This window comes from Pterocles gutturalis, unplaced genomic scaffold, assembly GCF_000699245.1.
Source record: "Pterocles gutturalis isolate BGI_N339 unplaced genomic scaffold, ASM69924v1 scaffold10218, whole genome shotgun sequence".
In the NCBI taxonomy this organism is placed as follows: Eukaryota; Metazoa; Chordata; class Aves; order Pterocliformes; family Pteroclidae; genus Pterocles; species Pterocles gutturalis.
Genome location: NW_010123087.1, coordinates 24,298 through 44,091, shown reverse-complemented (window position 1 = coordinate 44,091; position 19,794 = coordinate 24,298). Strand labels below are relative to the sequence as shown.

Here is a 19,794-nt window from a genome sequence, read left to right as displayed (position 1 = left end):
AGAGTAATTAGTAAGCGAGGAGTCGATCATCTCTGCTTTGTCACCAGACCTCAGTGCAGTGACTGAGGTCTGATTCATACTGACACCAAGTTCCTTTTATGTGACAGAGCAAATGCAATCAAAAAACACATCCATCAGTCTTTTCTGTTCTTGGGCTAAGTAATTGATTTTTAGCACAGTTTCCCATGGTAACGAGGCTTTCTGATCACCAGCTGCACGTGTTGGCCCTAATAGCTTTTGAATCCACTGCTTCATTTCAGGCAAACATGATGGCAAGATCAAGGTCTGAAGGATAATTAAGTTCCTACAAGTTTTCTGAAAGCAGGCTGTGTGTGGCAGGTCCTATTAGTGCCTCATCAGTACCTTCACCGCAGACGGAAATTCAATGAGTTCGTATCGGACACCAGGGACTCTGCCATGGGAAAAGCTCTTGTAAGAACCTTAACTAGGGGCAAGCCTCACCCAGGGCTTGCAGTCACCCATCAGCTGCAAATCCACAGGAGACCAGGCTTCCTTCACTCTGAGCGTTCATAGAACAACTTGCTATGTTAAGTGAGTGTAATGGGTGTTAAATAAAAAATTAGTATAAAATTAGGACTGTGGATGATGGTGGTCCCTGTTAAAAAATAAGGGAATTTGCAGAAAATTTATGCCTGTCTAAGCATTAGGGGAAAATGAATACTGCCAGCAAAATAGAATGTAAATCAGGAGAATATATATGTGCAAATATTGGTCCTTCCTCTGGCCAGCCAGGCTCAAACTTGTACTCAAAATTAATCGCATTGGTTTCAGGGAGGGTTTTTCCTGAGTCAAGACTACAGACTTCCCTCCAAACACAGGTCAAGAAGGCAGTGGCAGGTCCCAGGAGAGCGGTATGTTAGCGCTGATGTATATCCACGCCCCCCCGGCACCTGCCGAGCTGCCAGCCCTGAGCACACACTTCTCTGTGCCATGCAGGTATCGATCAGGCTGGAGCATCCCTGAGTGGCCAGTGCAGCCCAGGGTCTAGGTCCTCTCAGTCAGCCCTGCCCCTGGAGCTGGCTGGGGGGTCTCTCCTCGTGCATCCTCTCTTACCAGTGGAGATGGGCAGTGCCCGTGGCTGTCTCACCCAGGGGAACAGGGCAAGGACACTGCTGCTCGGGAGGATGGGGACTGCAATGTTGTACTGGGGCAGCAGAAAAAAAAAGTGGTTGTGGGGGAAATGTTTGGTTTAGTTGGGAAACTAGTGTGCCAGACTGGTGCTTAAATCAGAAGTGTTAGGCTAAAGCTAACAGGGTCACAGTGCAGTTGCCACGCGGACGCACAGCCAGGCCTGCAGCACACAGCCCCTTCGTGATGTAAGAGCAACTGGGGCTGGACCGGAGCATCTCCTCCTTTACCAAAACACAGAGCCAGCCCCCACCTCTGACCCCTGCCTGTTCCCAGCTGGGGCAATGCCCTCTCTGTTCTGGGATTTCATATATAAAATTCCCCATCTCTGCCTTCCACCTCCCTCGTTTACTGTGTTCACAGCTCATCCCATCTGTCCCCATTTTAAAATCTCCTTCCCTCCTTCTTTTCTCACTCGCTCTTTTGGTGTCACTTCTCCCACCCACAACACAGCCTCATTTGTACCTGCTCTGACCAGGCTTGCGTGCAAAAGGATTAAATCACCATTTGAACCAGATCCAAGGGACATCACTGGGCAATGGAACCTTAAAATATTAACTAAATCAGCCACTTTGCACTTCGGAAGTAATTTTTCCTGCATTGCAGATGGGGGTGAGCGCTCGAGCCGTTTCCCATCCCTCTTCCTCTCTGTGTGAGCTGGCAGGCAGAGGGCGTGCAACGTGCTGTTTGCTGATGAAGAATAGAAGCGTGAGGTACACCTTTTCTTCTCTGCGTGCTGGAAATCCAGGGGCTCTTTCTTTTATGTTGTGCTTGGAACATTTGACTCAGCAGCTGAATTTTACCCACCGCCTCCAAACCTCTCTTCCACAGAGAGCGCTGCCAGTAGCTGGATGGGTGCAGGTGACAGTTTTCAGGGAGGAACTGATGGAGAGGTTTTGCATTCCCAGGTAGGATGCAGCACATCCCAGTAAAGGCTTCTCCCCAGGGTTCTGAACAGCGATGGCTGCAGAGCCCGTCTCTTTGTGCAACCACCCTCCTGTGCTCTCCCGATTTTGTTCTTCAGTCTGAATGTTGGAGCAATGCAGAGTCACTGCCATCTGGTGAGGCCACACATGTTCACTGCCTCCAAGAAGTAGCTTAATTGTGCTTGGTGAGGGATGCCTTTTGGTAGGGGCTGACAGATTTGCTCTGACCCCACCCAGTAAGTGAGCATCATCACAAACTCTGCCACAGACAACAGACTGGGACTCTGACACAGTACGTTTTATTATTAAAAAATGCATAAAAACTAAAGACATGCTTCCCAAAGTTAGAGTCTATATGTACATCTGCGCTTCCCAGGCAGCTGCAGGGAGCATAGCCTTCTGCCCTCACTGCAAACATGCACCGCACAGGTTTTTGTTACCCTTTGTTAGGTGTTATCTTCTCATCTGCATTTACAGCATTCCAGCTAAATGAAGAGAAAACCCTGTACCGCCTGGGGTGTAAGATGGTGCAGTTTATATCTGCAACTGAGAAACTGTGCTGAATTTCTGGAGACATCTGTAGGACATTGCTGTTCAGATGGAAACTTTACAGAAAGGATCCATGCCCAAGCCCCAGGCTGAAATTCCCCTTCCCTAGGAAGTGTTCTCACTAAGGGCTGAAACTGGACCTGAATTTTATACTTAGCCCCAAACCTTACAAGAAGCAAATACTGGGCATCGAAGGGCGGAGTGTTCTGATACCAAGCTTCCAATCTCATTTGATTTATAGGTCCCACCTTTGCCAACTCTGCAAATTATGGCATTTGTGGTATTCATTTCTGAGGAAAAGCAATGTGGAATGCTAAGTCTTGCGATACTGCCAAGTTTTCAGCGTGCTGCAAATAAAATAAATTAAGATCTAGCAAATATTTAGGATAAGTAAAGGAAGATGTAACTGCACTTCCTTGCTGGGAACCACTGCACGAAACGGATGCTGATTTACAGTAAAATATTAAATTATTAAAAACCACACAAGCGCTTGCAGTTATAGTGAGTCAGACATGCTGATTGGAAAACAAAACAAACCTTGAAGAACAAAACCATTAATTTTGCCCTGTCTGGAAGGCTGCAGTGATACTAGTCTATGTGCAGATGTAGCTTTTACAGCATGCCAGTAGACCTCCTAAATAGGAAGGCCAGTGGTTCTCAAGCTTTTTCATCATGAGGACTCTCTCTTCAGAAGAGGATCTCCCAGTTGATCCCTTCCCCCTAACACACAGACCTTCCCAAAACCCATTTCACATAGTCACTATAGCAGCTACAGCACTTGGTTATTTGAAAAAGTCATAGGACTGTTAAATGAATCCGATTTTAAAGCAAATGCTGAATCCTGCTCCCACTGAGACTGAAAGAAGTCTGCCATTCTGCATCTAAGCTGTATCCTTCCTCTCCTGGAGGGCAGCACTTAGCATTAATTAGCACTGTTTCCCCGTGCTGCTGTTAAGTCCTCCCTACAGTCTTTCCTTTCCATCCCTTTGAAGCGGATTCTGTCTTCACACATACCAGCTGCTCTCCCTCCCTTCACATTTTAATGCCAGCTGCAAGTCTGGTCAGGCCTGAATTGGCATCAAACAGAAGAAAAAGACAGACATAAAAGAGATACATGGGGTGAAGAGGAATGCTGGATTTTCATTTTTTCTAATGTCATCGCTCACCAAAACATCTGAAACTCTTAAAAGAGCCCCAGACTGAGGAAGCAGCAAGTGTCACTGCATGAAATAAGCCAGATGTTCAAATTCAATGCTGGGTAGAAGAAGATCCGAAGATCAGTTTGAGAACCACTGAGGTAGGCAACAAGTCTAGGCAGTACTGCTGCGTGAACACAAGGGACATTTTGCCCTCTTGTCCTGAATCACAGCGTAAATACCCACTAGTGTTTTCAGAGGTACCAGTACCAAAGTCATGCAGCCAAGATCGAAGACAACATCTACACAAGAGCAAGCACTGACTGAACAGAAGGTGTATTCAGCTCTGCTCCAGCAGTCAGAGAAGGAGCAGAGCACAGACTCTGACTGCCCACCTTAGCTTTGATGCAGGATGCAATCAACCTGCAACCCTATTGCCCCCTACCCCAAATCCAAGGGGTCGTTGGGGCTGCGGTCCTTCCAAGCTGTCCCCCACTGCAGCCCACACAGGTGCTGAAAGCTACAAAAGCTGCCCAAGAGCTCTGGCCAGTGCTGTTCAAAGCCACTCCAGATCCGGCATCAGAGCCCCAGGTGACACGGCACTGTGGCTGCACACATCCTGTCCCAGGGAAGCAGAGTAAAACTGCTATGTACAAGCTAACAACTTTTCTCTCCTTCTGTCTCCAGCTCATACAGAAGGCTTTTGTCCTCCCCTTCCTGCCCATCCGGATGCTTTCCACCCTCAGCATCATCTCCAAGGCACAAGGGGCTCATGATGTAGCGATAGTCACTTGTGACAGCAGCAGCTGCCCCAGCAATGGTCTCTTCACCGTCCGTGTTTCCAAAGGAGGCGTGCAGGGCAGGGTCACTTGTAGACGCCTCTTTGTCCTTCCCAATGTTGACATAGAGAGGATCTTGACTGGAAGAGAGTGTGGACATCCTCCCCCGAATCATTTCCAGCTGGGACCGGAGCACTCCAAAGCTGGGGCGTAGCTTGGGCTCAGGATGCCAACATCTGCACATGAGATCGTAGCTGCAAAACAGGAGACAAGAGCAGTGAGAAGCAGAGCAGACACTCCCTGCACCCCTGAAGAGGGGAACTGTGCAGTGCAGCTTAAAAAGCACAGACACTTTGCCCGAAACCTGTCGGCTTTGGCCTTGCACAGGTGACAGCATGTGGACAGCCATTATGGATCTAATTCCTTGTTCCTTCCCATTTTCAAAGGCATTCGCATTTTGGTCAAAAAAATTATTTAAACTATACAAAAAAATCCAAAAGCACTGTCAAAGGTTGCTGAACTTCTCAGTAGAAAACTCATTCCACTGTCTCTGGAGATCTAGACTAGGACCATGAGTGTGACGCTGCTTTTGAATTTATTCACAAAAAGCATCCAGCCAACCTCTGCCACGGCTGAAGCCATCCCTCCAAATTCCAGTTCAAAAGCAGACAGAACACAGGAAGAAAAAAACAGACACCCAACTGTGGGAGGTGCAAGTTATTTCCAGAATATTATTTTTTCACACCGTGTTAACTCGGTGCTCCCAGCGCAATGGAGGCGTGCCGCTGTTGCTGCCCGACAGGCTGCCAGCGGGACTGGAAAAGGCACAGCGGGTTTGTTGAGAGGGCTGTGGAAGAACGGTCAACACGGAAGAGGGATGCTGAAACGGCACTTCTACTGCAAAGGCACCGCCTCTACGCAGAAGACGTGTTCAGTGCAGCTACCAGCCTCAGCCCTGTCCTGCAGTGTTTTCCTGCGGTCAAAAGCCAACTACTTCAGCTCTGGTGGCCCAAGGGCCAGCGTGAGGAGACGTCGCTGGCTGTGATGGCCTGTGCTTGGGCAAGGGGCGAGGAGCTCTGCTCCCCTGCGGCCGCCTTCACAGCTCAGCGCCTGTGCTGGCCGGCCTCCCACCAGCCAGGCCTCCCGCCGGAGCCCAGGGGGCTGGAGCATGGCCAGAGCCATTGTCCTCCTCCTCCTCATGCAGCACCCACAAGACTGGCAGCTGCATTCCTATAGCATTATTGTTGCCAGTTCTGCAGGGAACAGGAACAAAGCACAGTACTGGCACTGAAAAGCACCACAGACAAACGAACCTCAGTTAAACTTGGAAATGGAAAAAAATCTGATATGGCCTTCACTGGGAAATAAAACATTTCATGACGGCTTTTATTTTACTTTTTGTGTCCCTTGCTCGCTATCAGCTTTACAGGGCTGTTTTTGATCTCACCCTAGTTTTACAACAAGCTTCCATGGTTCAGTTGTCTTAATCCTGATTTATGTCCCTCACAAACGCTAGAAATAACTCTAAATGCTCCAGATAAAATAGAAACTTCCTATTCTGTGGTACCAAATTAAATACTTTATTTTACCCTCGCTGGCAAACAGCAGAAATTCATTTGAAAGAAAGGTGGAAAACTACTGGCTGTACTGAATCAGCCCCAAAGTCCATTTGCCCCAACACCTTGCCTCTGGCAGGGGCCAGCAGCAGACGCTTGGGGAAAACACGTAAGCCGAGGGTGAACATACAGCCAGATCCTTCTGGTACATGCTCTCATAAACTGTAGCTCAAGGGCCTCTCAAAATAGAGGTTGTACCTTTTTAGTAGTGTTTGATGGATTTTTCTTCAATGCCTAGCAGCTTTTTCAACCTCTTATCTACTTTTGGCATTTATAACATCCTATGGCCATAAGCTCCACAGCTTGGAACCAAAGCTACTTGCAGCAGTCAAGATGCAGACATATAATGAATGTAAGCGGTGGTATAACAATGCTTTCATTTAAACTCAGGAACAGTTAAAATGAGCTGCTGAGAAGATAAAAGTGTGCGGCTTTAATAACAAGAGTACAGATTATTCCGTATGTGGAAAAAAGGCCAGAGAAAGGAAACCACATGAGATAATCCACCGTCAGAGCAGGAGAGAAGAGGGAGAAAAGGGGACTTCATGTTGACCATTTTACACACAAGGAATGGCTTGAAAAGGCCACTAAAGCCAGTGCCCATAGTTATGTCTTGCTTTGGGCCCAACACAGAGAAAACAGACTTGCTTGGGTGCTCCGTGAAATGATTTCACCTTGTCTGGACTAGGCAAGCTTTTGCCCTAGGAGCAGTTATGGTGTGACACTCTCTGGGGGACCTCAGCCCCCTGTGTGGACTCCAGGAAACTCCAGCCACCACTTCTGGAGCAAGGGTTTCTGAGCAAGCATTACACGTAACCTGCTGGCCAGGAATGGTCCCTTGGCTGCAGGACTAAGGCAGGAGCACAGGCTGCAGCATGTGGCTGTCTGCTCTGCTGTGGGCTACCTGAGTCCTTTCTGCAAGTCTGAAAATGTCTGAAACCAGCATCTGCAGGATTGTCCCAGTTTTGTTTCCACCTGTAACTTAAGCTGGGACACTGATCTACAAAACCTTAGATCCTCCTATCTGCCCTCTTCTCTTTCACCTGTCATTTCTGTGAGAGTAGTAGATCCTGTTTTGAAAACTGGGCCCAGCTTTGAAAGACACATGTGAACCACTGCCTCTGTAATCTGTTTTCCTCATAGTCTTGCTAGATTGTTTCTCTATTCAGCCTTCAGGTGTGCCATGAGACTCATCTCTTTTCTCAGGTGCTGGCCTGAGTAGGTAGGGAGCAGTGAGTTTCTGGAAACACAGTTATAGTTTCCACAAAGCCAAGAGCTGCCTATGTTGACACGGTCCAAACCCCTGAGCCAAGTTAGCTGCTTGTGTAGCTACCACAAGTTCCAGGGAGCGGTGCCAGCAGAGAGTATCTGGTAGCTAACCCAGATACTTTCTAGTGAATGCCTCTGTGTACTGGAAAGTGGATAGATTCAGATCAGCATCCCAGCCAGCTGCCCCTGTTTCCTTGCAGCGAGCCAAACTTCTCAAGGAATCACATGTCAGCAGGGCGAGGAAGTACTCACACATCTTCCAGGCACTCCGGCGGCTGCTTCAGCCTGTTCCCGCTGATGAGGTAGTTGTAGATTTCTGCATTCTCAATGCCAGCATAAGGAGTCTGCCCTCGGGTCACAATCTCCCACATGGTCACCCCAAATGCCCACTGAAAGGAACAGAACACAGAAGTTAACAGACAGTCCCCTGCTTGCTGGGGTGGGGTTTCAGCATGCTCAGACTGTGCTGACCCTCCCAGCCTGGGGCAAGGCAGCAATACAAGGACTATCCCAACTATAGCGATAAAACAAAAAAATGACCCAGTTGATGCTGACACATCATCCTGGGAGACAGCTGAAGGCCGTTCTCAGCCCCGTCCTGCCGGAGTGGAGAGGATTTGGGAGCTACTACCGTCTTCCACCTGCAGACCTCTCCCAAGCGTCTCCTACTCATGGTTCTTTAAGGCATGCAGTATCAACTTTGTGGTTCCCAGCTACATGAAGATTTTGGATTGAGGCTCACAAGTCAGCTGCTTAATTAATTGAGCCAGATGCTGGGTTTCTGGAAATGCAGAGGCACAAATGAAAGCAGAGTTTGGCCAAGAAAGCAGGGCAAGGAATGAACCACTTACAGCTCACGTTTTTTTTGCACTGCAACAGTCACATTTGTACACTTAAATCTAAACTGTGGAGTTTGTTAGGTGCCAAAAATTCCAATTTTCACAAGCAAAACCCTGTCTAGTGTCTATCGTAAACTGGCTGAACTAGCAATCACCAGCCTACAGTGGTTACAGCAATCACTGGGCAACACAGCAGCCAAGCTACAAGGCACTCTTGGTGATCTCTTCAGGGACACATGTGACATGGATAACTGGGAAGGCAGGTCCACAGGCCTGAGGGACAAAACTAGTGTGAAACCAGATCAAAAGGCAGCAAGGAAAAGGGGAGAAGGTTTCTGGAAAAAAAAAAAAAAGGGGGAAGGAAAGCAAAAATTCCAGATGAATGGGTTTAGCCTCAGTCTCCAGGAGTGAATTTATGGGGAGGAGTGTCTAGAGCCTTCTGTAGGCTAGAGTACCCTTGCTGCACTTGTACATGGGTGTGTGGGTTACATGCATTTCAAATGTCACCTTCAAATTGTCATGCAGAAGAGAAAGGAAGGAAAAAGAATAAGAGTAACAAAGCAGAGACCACAAAAAGAGAGAGGAAAAGGAAGAGAAGCGGAAAGGTAAAGGAGAGGATGGGGCTAAGTCCTGAAAAATGAAGGGCCAAGGCACAAGAGGAAAAGGGTTCACGTCTTCTGCCATAAACCACTTGCATATATTTTTAGTCTTGAGTGCTGACAGCACCCAAAGCACTGCCCTTCAAACACAAGGCAAACTCCCTTTCCCATCACTAGGGCCTTTTCCCACCCTCTGCATTCCTCCACTTCAGCGGGAATACAGGTGGTCCCCAAATGCACCAGAGCAAAACTTACCACATCGCTGTGCGTTGTGTACAGATTATCTGCCAGACTTTCCAGAGCAAGCCACTTCACTGGCAGCTTGGAAGCACAGCCCTGACGGTAGTAGTCTCCACTGTAGATCTTCTTAGAAAGCCCAAAGTCTGCAACACTCACGTTCATGTTCTCATCCAACCTAAGGGAAAGTTTTAATGACTAAGAAAAGCATTTACTGGCTACCTCAGGCAAAAAAAAGGGCTGTCCAGGACTGTGTGGCCAGAGAACTGAGTTATATAGTTCACCAAGTATTGCCCAGAAGGATAATGACTTCATCTACTTCATGAACAATGCTTCATGACCAATGCAAAATAGTTTAGTGGTCTCAAATCAGCTCCTTGAGACTAACAGGGAGATCACTAGGACTAAGGAAGTAAGGCAATGGCCATAGAATCACAGAATGGTTTGGGTTGGAGGGGACTTTAAAGATCACCTAGTCCCAACACCCCTGCTATGGGCAGGGACACCACATGTCCCTGTGCCATCCTCAGATGGTCTATTCTGTCAGCCAAAGTGAACTCAGATACTTTCTGCAGTTTCCAAGATGAACAGAGGACATCTGTAATGCCCATTGCTACTGCCAAGGCCTACACTCTACACAGGCAATCAAAAACCACAGGTGCTTGCCCAGACTGCCTATTACAAATGCTCAAACTAGATCTGCAAGATCTTCTCTCCAGGCCTGGTTAATGGTCTGAGTGCTCTGTCACCCACTTAAACCTAGACACGATAGATAGTGCAAGGAAAGCCCACAAAGACTTTGTGCAAAAGCAGGTCTCAAAGGATTCCCTGCTTTTCTCAGAAGATAGGATGAAATAGGCATTCAGCTCCCTGAATACAGGAAGTCTATATTTTTTAAATATTTAAAAATAGTAAATTAGTATGGGTTTCTCATTAATGTCAAAGCAAGCTAACCCATAATTTTTCATTATGACTGTCAGGCTGCTGCCTGTACATCTGGACATTCAGATGCCTTTGGAAATCGTGTCTCTCATTGCAGATTTTACTGGCTGTTGTGGTTTTGTTCAGAGGCAGAGTTCTGTATGCCAGAATGGGTTGTTCCTTACTCTGTTCTCAGGGAAGAAGTAGAGAGGAAAGGATAATAAAGGACTTTTCTTCCATTCAAAGCAGGCAAGGCAGTTTGTGAACAAGAACATCAGTGTGGGATCATACAGTGTGTTCACCATGCAATTATTTCTAAAGGCATTCTCCACGTAAACCATTCTTCACAAGCTTTCAGGGAAAGCCGACATTTCTCATATTGTGATAATCAAGTCTTCAAAACAGATGCAAGAAATACAGATCTCAGGCTACAAAGTTCCTTTCTCCTAACACAGCCAAACCCATTCTCTCCTGCTGTTCGCATTATATTGTGGAACAAATAGCCCATGCTGACACACAGCCATTAGAGTGACTAATTACAAACATACTGTAATCAACTCTGTGAAAATACATGTGCAGACCAATGATGGAAAAGTTCCTTATAAAGAGGGTTGATGTGGAAGCTCAGTGGGACATTAGGAGTTGCTCCCTGCCCCCAGCACCACCACCACCCCCGTGGCCGTGGCCCCCCTATGCCTATTGTCACTTAAATGCAAGGACCAGCATCCTTGGACAGGATCCCTCCCAAAAGGCTTCTCATCCCTCTCTCACCCACTCTGGTCTTTCTTTTCTCTGAAAACTCATGGGTCACTTACATGCAGTTCCGAGCTGCAAGGTCTCTGTGTATGAAGTTTTTTGAGCTCAAATACTCCATCCCACTGGCAATGTCAATCATAAACTTGAGGAGTGTCTGAACTGGCAAGTTCTGAAAGAAATAACAGTTTGAAGCTTTCAAGCATGTATAGCAAAACCACAAGATTTGCTGCTAGATTACTGAGCAGGGACGGGGAATATAGGGAGGGGATGGAATGGAGGAGTTGGTCCTCAACAGGCATGGAATTAAGTGCTTCAACATCACACCCCACAACTTTTGTATCAAAATATAGTCATTTTCCAATGCCTTTGGGAGACCAACCCTGAACTGCTCCAAGTACGTTCTCTGAAAATCCATCCCCTCCCAGAAGGAATTCTACAGTAAGACAGACTTACAAAAGGATTTTCCCCAATCCGTGACATCAGCAGAAAAGCATGAAGGTCTCCGTGCTTCATGAAGGGCAGAATCACCATAGGAATTGGGAGACGGCCCTTGGGACGGCTCCGTAGACTGACTCCTAATGAAGGGACACACCGCAAATGGGCTTTAGCAAACAGATCAGTCCCAAGGGGAATCTTACAGGCTGATGTGCCTCTCTTAGAAATTTGAAGGAATATGTGCAGTTTTGATGGGTCAGTTCCATGCTCCAAGCTCCCTTGCATGTCTTCATGCCAGGAGGTGTTAAAGATAGCTCTCAGCTCTCCTTGCAGGACTGGCTATACATGTTTCTAGGATCACTCCAGACCAGACAGCCCCCAACCCCAGGGTCTGCAGAGCAATCTCCACATCCTGGAAGTTGCCCATATTCCATAGTGCCCACCCACAAATGTCTTGCTTCTTACCCAGTATTTCAGAAAGGCACAATCTCCCCTCCCTCTATGGGGAGGCTGTCTACTAACCCACCCGTCCACATTTCCCAGCAGTTCCGATATTTCTCAGCCAGCCAAACTCCCTTTAGAGTATTTGAAAGAACCAAAGAAATGGCTTAAATAAGAGATGCTTATTGGTGGTGTATGAAGGCAAGTGTTGTGAGCACTTACACATGCTCCAACTCCCTCTAGGCCCGGAAAGGAGCAATGCTGATATATGTGAGGTTGTGCAGGATTGTGCAGGATGAGGAAGGGCTCTGTGGCACCCCAAGCAGCAGTGGTGACTTACCGATCAGTTTAGTGACATGCGGGTGGTCAAACTCCTTCATACATGCAGCCTCTCGCAGGAACTCCTCAATGTCAGTCGAGGTGAAGATGTCCGCTGGAAAATAGTGACTGTAAATTTTCTTCCTTTGTGGGTGGCTCCAAGGAACTTTACATATAATGACTATTAGAAGCTTGTTCTTTGTGGCACAGCACAGACCTACAGCTCGATGAGCCAGTTTACAACAAAGCAGAACCTGACACGTTCTCCTGGGATAGGTGGCACACATCAGGGACATCTGGTAAACTGATTCTCTGCAGAGTAAAGACCTGCTGATTAGCAGCTCTCTTCTCAGTAACAACTTTCCTTGGAAGCCATGGAAATAACATGTGCATTTAAGATGTAAGAATTAATTAGCTACAATGTCAGGGAGAGGAGATGTCACACAGAATCAAAGAAAATGTTGAAACTGAGGAGATGGCCTGGAGTCCCTGGCTGGCATGGCAGACCACAGTTCAACTCCGATAAGAATGGCATGAAAGATCAACACTTTTACGTCTCTTAGTATGACTGAGTCTTCTAAGGTGCTAGAGCTAAGATTTCTTAAATAACCACAATACTGGAGAGCTTGGATGAAATTCAGCAGTGACATCCATCAGCATAAATTTGGAGTAAATTATTTCTCATTGCTATTACTCCAGCTTTATGGAAGTGTATCAACATAATCAAGAATTAGCCCAGTGGACTACTTCCCCCACTGCTGCTGCTGAATTTAGCGGGAGTCCTCCAGTCCTGCTACAAGATCAGACTCAGATCTGTAGGGGAGTATTCACATTAACTGCTTTAGGCAAGTAATTTAAATATGATTCAGAAGACAAAAGCAGATTCCCTTTTTACAGTCAATGGAGAAAGGAAGTTGCCTCTGGAGGGTGACAGGGAGTTCCCAAGTTAGATGCCTGAAGGCAGACAGTCTGACTACACAAAAGCTTGCAAACTGGTTAGAATTATTGTTGAAACTGGAGAAAATTATGCAACTTAACACCAACATGATGTTAGTATATTTAACACAAACTGGTATTCTGCAGCAGCCGAACAGCCCCAGGGATAAGCGAGCGTGACTCTGCTTTAAGTCAGTCACTCAGGCAACAGGAGTGAAATACAACATATATACATACATACACACACATATATGTAAAACATATATATACACATACACATACGTATATTCTTGCTTTGACCTATAACTATCTATTAATTGCTTTTCTCGTTAGAGACTTCTGCCTGATGAACATGTTAGTTGCCCTTGTTATGCACACGCATAAGATGACACATCAGAAGGAAGCTAGACTACTTAGTCAAACATGCTTGTCACTGCATTCAGCCCAAACACTCTTCTGTTTATTCTAGGATCTATGTTTGGAGGTGTACCGTCTTTCACTGCTGAATTACTAGGGTAAAGCAGACCTGTCTGAGCTGTCTATGCCACATGATGCAGTGCTGTGTTGAATCAAGCAACTGAACAAGATCCTCCACACACAGAAGCAGCTGTAGCTATGACTTGGTTTCGGCTGCACTCACCATGTGCTAGGTGCTGTACAAACAACTGAGGTGATATAAGTCCTTCCCTGAAGAGATTCCACTACAGAAAGACTGACATGAAAGAGATGGGAGACAACATGGATAGAGAGGCTGAGTGGGAAGCTCAGAAAGGAGTGAAGAACATCAGGGGATGTTTGCTGGAGAAGAGGAGAGAGAGCATTTAATCTTTCCAAGCTCTCTTAAATACTTCAGGTAGCTCTGCTCGCACTTACCTTTCAGCATCTTCACTGCCACTTTCTGGAAAGAGCCATCATGTAGCTTCAGCAGTGCCTCTCGAACTGACCCAAACTCCCCTGTGAAATGACCAGAGTAGGCAGTGAGGGAACAGCTTCTTTTGAAGAAAGTATGATTCACTGCAGGTTCACTCCAGAGGGCACTGGCAAACAAGCTGCATAACCATAAGAAATGCAGCTACCAGCTTCATTTTTTCATTCTGCGGTTCCAGACAGCAGCTTTCAGCATACGTGTGCCTAGAAGAGGTAGCATGGCCAGTACACAGAGGCCATTGTGCTGGCAGTCCAAAAGGCAACGGAAAACAAGAGGGAAAGAAAGAAATCTTCTACCAGGTGGACAATGCAGAGGCAGAGTATAAGCTGGGATCCCAGGCAAACGTTTCTGGGGAAGCCTTATCGTGAGGGATGAGTCTGAGTGAGGCTCTGGTCAGAGAGGGGGCTATTAGCTGGAGCTGGGAGTGGATGGGGTGGGTGAGAAAGCTCTCGGTGCTGACAGCCATCAGAGCCGAGTAATGGTGCCAGGACTCAACCATTTGAGACACAATGAGGCCTTATCTCTCAAAACTCAGGGACAACTTCTATGAATCACAGACAAAACATAGAACACCTACTTGTGTGTGGGTGATAGGCTAATTCACAGGACAAAGTGTTTGCCCTGGTGTGTTCTCTAAGGGAGATAAGAGGAAATGCAACTGGCCAAACCCTCTTCAAATTATTTTAGCCAAAAGTGGTTTTATACCACTGCATAACAACCTCTTTGCATTAGATCTGGCTCTAGATTTGCTCTCTCTAATTTTGTAACTGCTTACCCCACCCAAAATGCTTTATTATGAGGAACCCTGGTACTGAAAAGAAGGAAGCAAAATACGGCACTTAGGACACCTACCCCAAAAGCATTATCTTTCCACTGGCTTTTCATCAGTGTCCTCCACTACTGTATGGCACATGCTTATTTCACAATAACCATAAGCAGTGGATCTGACCACAAAAGAAGAAAATGGGAAGGAGCAAAGGCATTTTGTACTGCTTCCGTATTATGGAGCTGTGGCTCAGCTGCAGAGTCAGCAGAGCCCAAGATAACAGAGTCATGCCATCTTATAACCTCTGTGCTGAGTGTGAAGTTAGGGGAATGGGGCTGACAACACCAACCAGATCCTGCCAGCTAGCATCCTCCTACCAAAGCCAACTCCAGGGGCCCCGCCGCGGCTAATTTTTGCTTTTTTTACCTGTCACAGGGACAGCCCAGAAGGGTTGAAGCAGGATCCCAGAAACTGGCCAAGAGCTGACACTCACAAACAGATACACAGCTGTTTAATTACTTAGCATTCTTAAACCCTCTGAGACCACTTCTGCAGGAAGGTCGTCTTCCTGCTCTGAAAGAAATGCATTTGTTCTGGGAGGGATGGAGCGGAAGAATGCTCACAGTGGAAAAGGGTCAAAGCAAACTGCAATAAAACTAGTCTTATAAAGAAAAAGGAAGCCAAACACTTCAGATTCCTTTTGCTTATGACCTCTAACATGCTCCTCTCTTAGTTATTGGCTTGATCATTACACGCTTTCACTTATTTCTAGAGATTGCCTTCAGCCTGAGAAGTAGGGAAGGATGATTCAACAGTTAGCACACTGGCCTGCCATTTGGGAAATCTAAATTCAAAATCATCTTTTCATTTGGAGTTTCTGGGACAATCTTTCAGCTAAAGAAGAAGCGAGAAGCATCCTACCTTTACTCTGCCCATCCCTCCTGACCTGAAAACCTCAGAGAAATATTAGGAGCACCTCTGCTTCTGTATTGTCTCAGCCCATTTAATACTTGACACATGCTTGTGTAAATGGAAGGAATTCTATAGCACTGCTTTGTTAACAGAAAGAGCATTAGTTTAGTTGAATATTCCTTTGTTGAAATCTCAAAGAAATTCACACACCAGTGAATCAACACTACTTCGGAAAGCTGAGCGTAGACTGCAGTCCATGACTCTGTAGAGCCATATTACAGGAATGGCTTAGCCAATATCCTCTTAGTTGTGCTAAACCTTTGAAATGTTTTACCCCAGCAGAAGGGAAGGTTCCATTTGAATTGCCTCTGCAAGCAGAAGGAGAGAAAATAGTCTGCTTATAATTGCTTCTCCCTACTCAACAGTAAAGGTAACACAAGTGGGCCTTTCAATGCAAAGCCTTGTTCAGGTTTTGGTTCTTACCCTTGCCCAACATTCTTCCCAAGGTGAATTGCTGTTCCTGGATTAGGACATCTTTGAGTTTTGTCTTTAGCTCATCACTGATCCCTATACTCTCCACTGGAAAAAACAAACAAACAAACAAACAAACAAAAAACAAAAGGAAGAGTCAAAAAAGGGATATTTAAATATTCTGTCACAACATCAAGAGTCACTTTTTTGAATCTCCATCTCAAATTGGATTCCCATACTGTAAGCAGAAAAATCTGAAAAAGACAGAGTTCCATTCCATGTCCTCTAGCCTCCCCACAGACAAGAGCCAGTAACTTTCAACCACAGGAAAATGTACCAACAGTACTGAAAGGCAGAGGGTGTGACAGCACCACCCTTAAACACACCAAGAGCAACAGGAATACAGAACCATCGTAAATAACACTGAGAAGACAAAATCCAGCCAGAAGGGACACTGATAGACACAAGTTCATACAGCTTCATTTAAACTGATGAAGCTGCACCAGCTTTCAGTGACTGGCTCTCGGACTATTTTAACTACAAGTCTCACAGTACTTGGCTGAGAGGGTAAATAATGTCCAACAGTTTATGGTCACTAGATTTCACTAAGAGACCTCTAAACCCAGGGGAGCAAAGTCAAAGACAGCTGGAGGACCATCCTAACCCAGGCCTACAGTGCTGCTACAGAGAGCCATGCCCTTGCTGAACTGGGAGACAGAAATGGATCATCTTAACTCTGGCCATTCCTGACGCTCAGTCTCCTGTTTGAGCAGTTACTAATTCCTGGCCTTCCAAGACCAATCAATTGGTTCATGCCTATAGCACAGCTCAGCACACTGAGTTCAAAGCATACTGCTACTATTGTTGAGACATATTTATCTCACTGTTGCACAATATTACAGTCGAAGGAGGCCCTGTAGTGCAAAACTAGGGCAGAGGAGTGGCAAATTTACGCCTTGCACTAATATACACAATGACTGTAGCTGCAATTAGTAAGTGCTATGTAATTGGTATGGCAACAACAATTCTGGCCTTTCACCTCTGCCATCCACAGTGTCTAAGCTTCCTTGTAAATTAAATCCCATGTTCTTGATCCAAAACCATCAGTTTCAGGGAAAACAAAGAGCGAGACGCACGAACACCGCTTCTCAGGCAGAATCACTTGGGTCATTTTACTTACATGTTGCTTCGATGAGCTCCGGGCCCTCCCTGTTGAAAGACCTGGCAGCTCTGAAATGGACTGCTGGATCCCCTCGGCCAACCACACTGCCAAAGGCATGGCTAGAAGGCAGAAAAGACACATAGGGCCACGATTACATGAGCCGTTCACTTCTAGAAGGTTGTGTTGGACTGCATGGATGATTTCTCACCCCTTGCCATATAAATACTACAGACTGTTTTGTTAAAGAGGGCATAGCTGGAGAGGAGGAACATGGGTTTATGCTGCCTTGCTGATGCACCTAAAGTGGGTGGGAGCCTTCCAAAAGAGGGGACTCACTTGTCCTGATTGCCTGGGAGAAGCTGCAGGTTGGGCAGGTTGCAAGAGTCACAAAAAGAGATGCTGCTGTGAGAGGGAGATCTGGGAGATTCTGAAAAGAATGGGAACCTTGCTTGAGCAGGGACCAACCCACAGCCAAGCGACAGAAGTAAAGGAAAGGAGATTTTCCTGGGAATCCAGAGGGTTCTGGGCAGTCAGGAAGTTACAAGCACCGCTAGACTGAAAACCAGCATGGGATAAAGGGCCCAGCCCATAAGAACACAGAAGATGATTCATCTGTGGGTCTTTTCTCTTTGAATTTCTTAAGCAGAAGTGCTAAGGACTTAGAGAAATACCTCAGTCTAGTTTATATTTCCATATTCTAATAAAGCCCAGCTATTGACATAACATTGTTTCTACTGTATTTTTGGTATCCTCATTCTGAAGAAAAGGTAGGGCACCTTCCTCCTAGTCTCTAATCCAGGGTCACCCCCAAAATTGTGAAAAACAGTTATCCAAAGAAAGTGCCAAAAGTACTCCATCCACAATGCTTTTTGAAAAATAATTGAGTCAGAAACCACACTGGAGGAGAAAGCAAAGATCTCTGTAAGCAGCACAAGGAGAACCTCCCTTACCCAAACCGAGTCTCCTTTCTTCTTTTTCGAAGGAGAATAAGAGCCAGGGCAACAGCCGTGACCAGAGCAGTGAGAATGCCCAGTGCCACAGGAACCCAGGACGTCCCGTAAGGAGGCTGTCTCTGGCCACCTAGATGATGGAGAAAACACTAGTCAGGAAATAGAAGACTGTCAAATGGTAAACAGACCATACTGGGAAATTTTTTCTTTTTGCTTTTAAATGGAAAAGACATGCTGCTGGATCTGCTGTACACAGTGGATCATTGTACACTGGAATTTGGCATAAACAGCTACTCAGTCATCAGAAAAACTATATGCTTCACACAGCAAAGGCAGAGCAGATGCACCCAGCTATCAGAACCTATTCTTAGTTTTGAGCCTCAAGAAAGTAAAAGGCACTGCGCTCCAGATTATACTACTTTACATGAACTCATGATCTGGGGTGCTTTAAACTGAAGTCTCAGGACAAGAAGGTTGCTTAACATGAACATTTTCTGTGCAGGTTTCACCTTAACCTGTTTGAGGCAGCCAGCAGAACCTTGCCCAGGCTACACAGGACTGCCTGAATGTCAACCAGATAACATTTTGAAAGACAACAGAGAAAGACAATTGCCAAATGGCAATCTGGTTGAAAATATTTACATTTCCCCTCTCATTCCTCCCCCAAAGAGAGGCACCCTGTGGGACTTGGTATTTGTTGTAACTTCCCAACGTTGTTGGTTGGTTGTAACTTCTCAACATCTCTCTACCAAAGAAAAGCTGAGTTTGAAAAAGTGCCCTGCAAATCAAGGATTAAGTTAGCCAGCATGCAGGTTCCAATTCTGGTCTAACATTTGTTTCCAGAATATGTCTACTTTTGACTACAAACTGTCTACAGAAGAACTGGAGACACTGCCAATAAAGGAAGATAAGCAATATGGTTATGAATAAAAGAATATTATCTATGCTTGGCAAACAACAGATAAATTAATTCAATTCCTTGAGAGACTTCTTCTCCAAATACAATTACTAAAGATTAAATGTGAATTTGAATGTGTTTGTTAAAATCTATGACAGCCCTCATATCTCCAAACTGTTTAAGAGCAAACAAGAATGGGTAACAGGTCCCTAAGCACTTCCTTCACGCCCTTGCTCACCTTCAGCAGTTGCCTGTGCTTTACCAGAAGCTAAGGGAGAACCACCTTTGGCGATGTAAGTAATCCTACTATGTTATATGTCAGGAGAGTATAAGTAAACCTGAAACAGAGGTTAGGTTAATGGGCTGAGATTTGGATGAACCTCTGCAAAGATGTGAAAAGGAGTCAGACATCCTTACTGGCAGAGTCCTGGCAGGCAAAAGGCTTCTAAGGCTTGATTACTAGTTACATTGTCGACCTCTAACATACAAGTTTTTAAAAAAGCAATGTTAGTCTAATAAACAGGTAGAACTTAGGGAAACAGAATTCTAGACCACCAAGGAAGCAGACTAGTACTTCTCCACTTGAAACAAATTATCGGAGCTTTAGCACCTATTTTCCATCATCTTATCTCCCTCAGTGCCTCACATCTTCTTTTCCTACCCCGAAGGCTTTATAGGCTCTGGGTTTTATGATACAGCTCTTGCTGCACCTCTGACCTGGCCTTCAAGGCAGCTTATGAGGGAGAGGGATAAGAAACAGAAGTGGAATGAATATACAACAAAAGGTAACTCCAACCCTCT

The 19,794-nt window shown here is 45.9% G+C and overlaps 1 protein-coding gene across 1 annotated transcript in view; it reads right to left on the bottom strand.

The window, feature by feature from the left end:
* Positions 1-2,361: 2,361 nt before the first annotated feature.
* Positions 2,362-19,794, bottom strand: part of TYRO3 (TYRO3 protein tyrosine kinase) — a 38,742-nt gene continuing 21,309 nt past the window's right edge. The window contains exons 9-18 of the mRNA XM_010077769.1: positions 18,096-18,225; positions 17,164-17,264; positions 15,996-16,091; positions 13,780-13,860; positions 11,993-12,085; positions 11,230-11,351; positions 10,836-10,945; positions 9,118-9,277; positions 7,677-7,813; positions 2,362-4,793 (exon numbers count right to left, since the gene is read on the bottom strand). Coding sequence (XP_010076071.1) covers positions 4,418-4,793; positions 7,677-7,813; positions 9,118-9,277; positions 10,836-10,945; positions 11,230-11,351; positions 11,993-12,085; positions 13,780-13,860; positions 15,996-16,091; positions 17,164-17,264; positions 18,096-18,225 — 1,406 coding nt within the window. The 3' untranslated portion in view covers positions 2,362-4,417. The remainder of the gene's footprint in view (positions 4,794-7,676; positions 7,814-9,117; positions 9,278-10,835; positions 10,946-11,229; positions 11,352-11,992; positions 12,086-13,779; positions 13,861-15,995; positions 16,092-17,163; positions 17,265-18,095; positions 18,226-19,794) is intronic.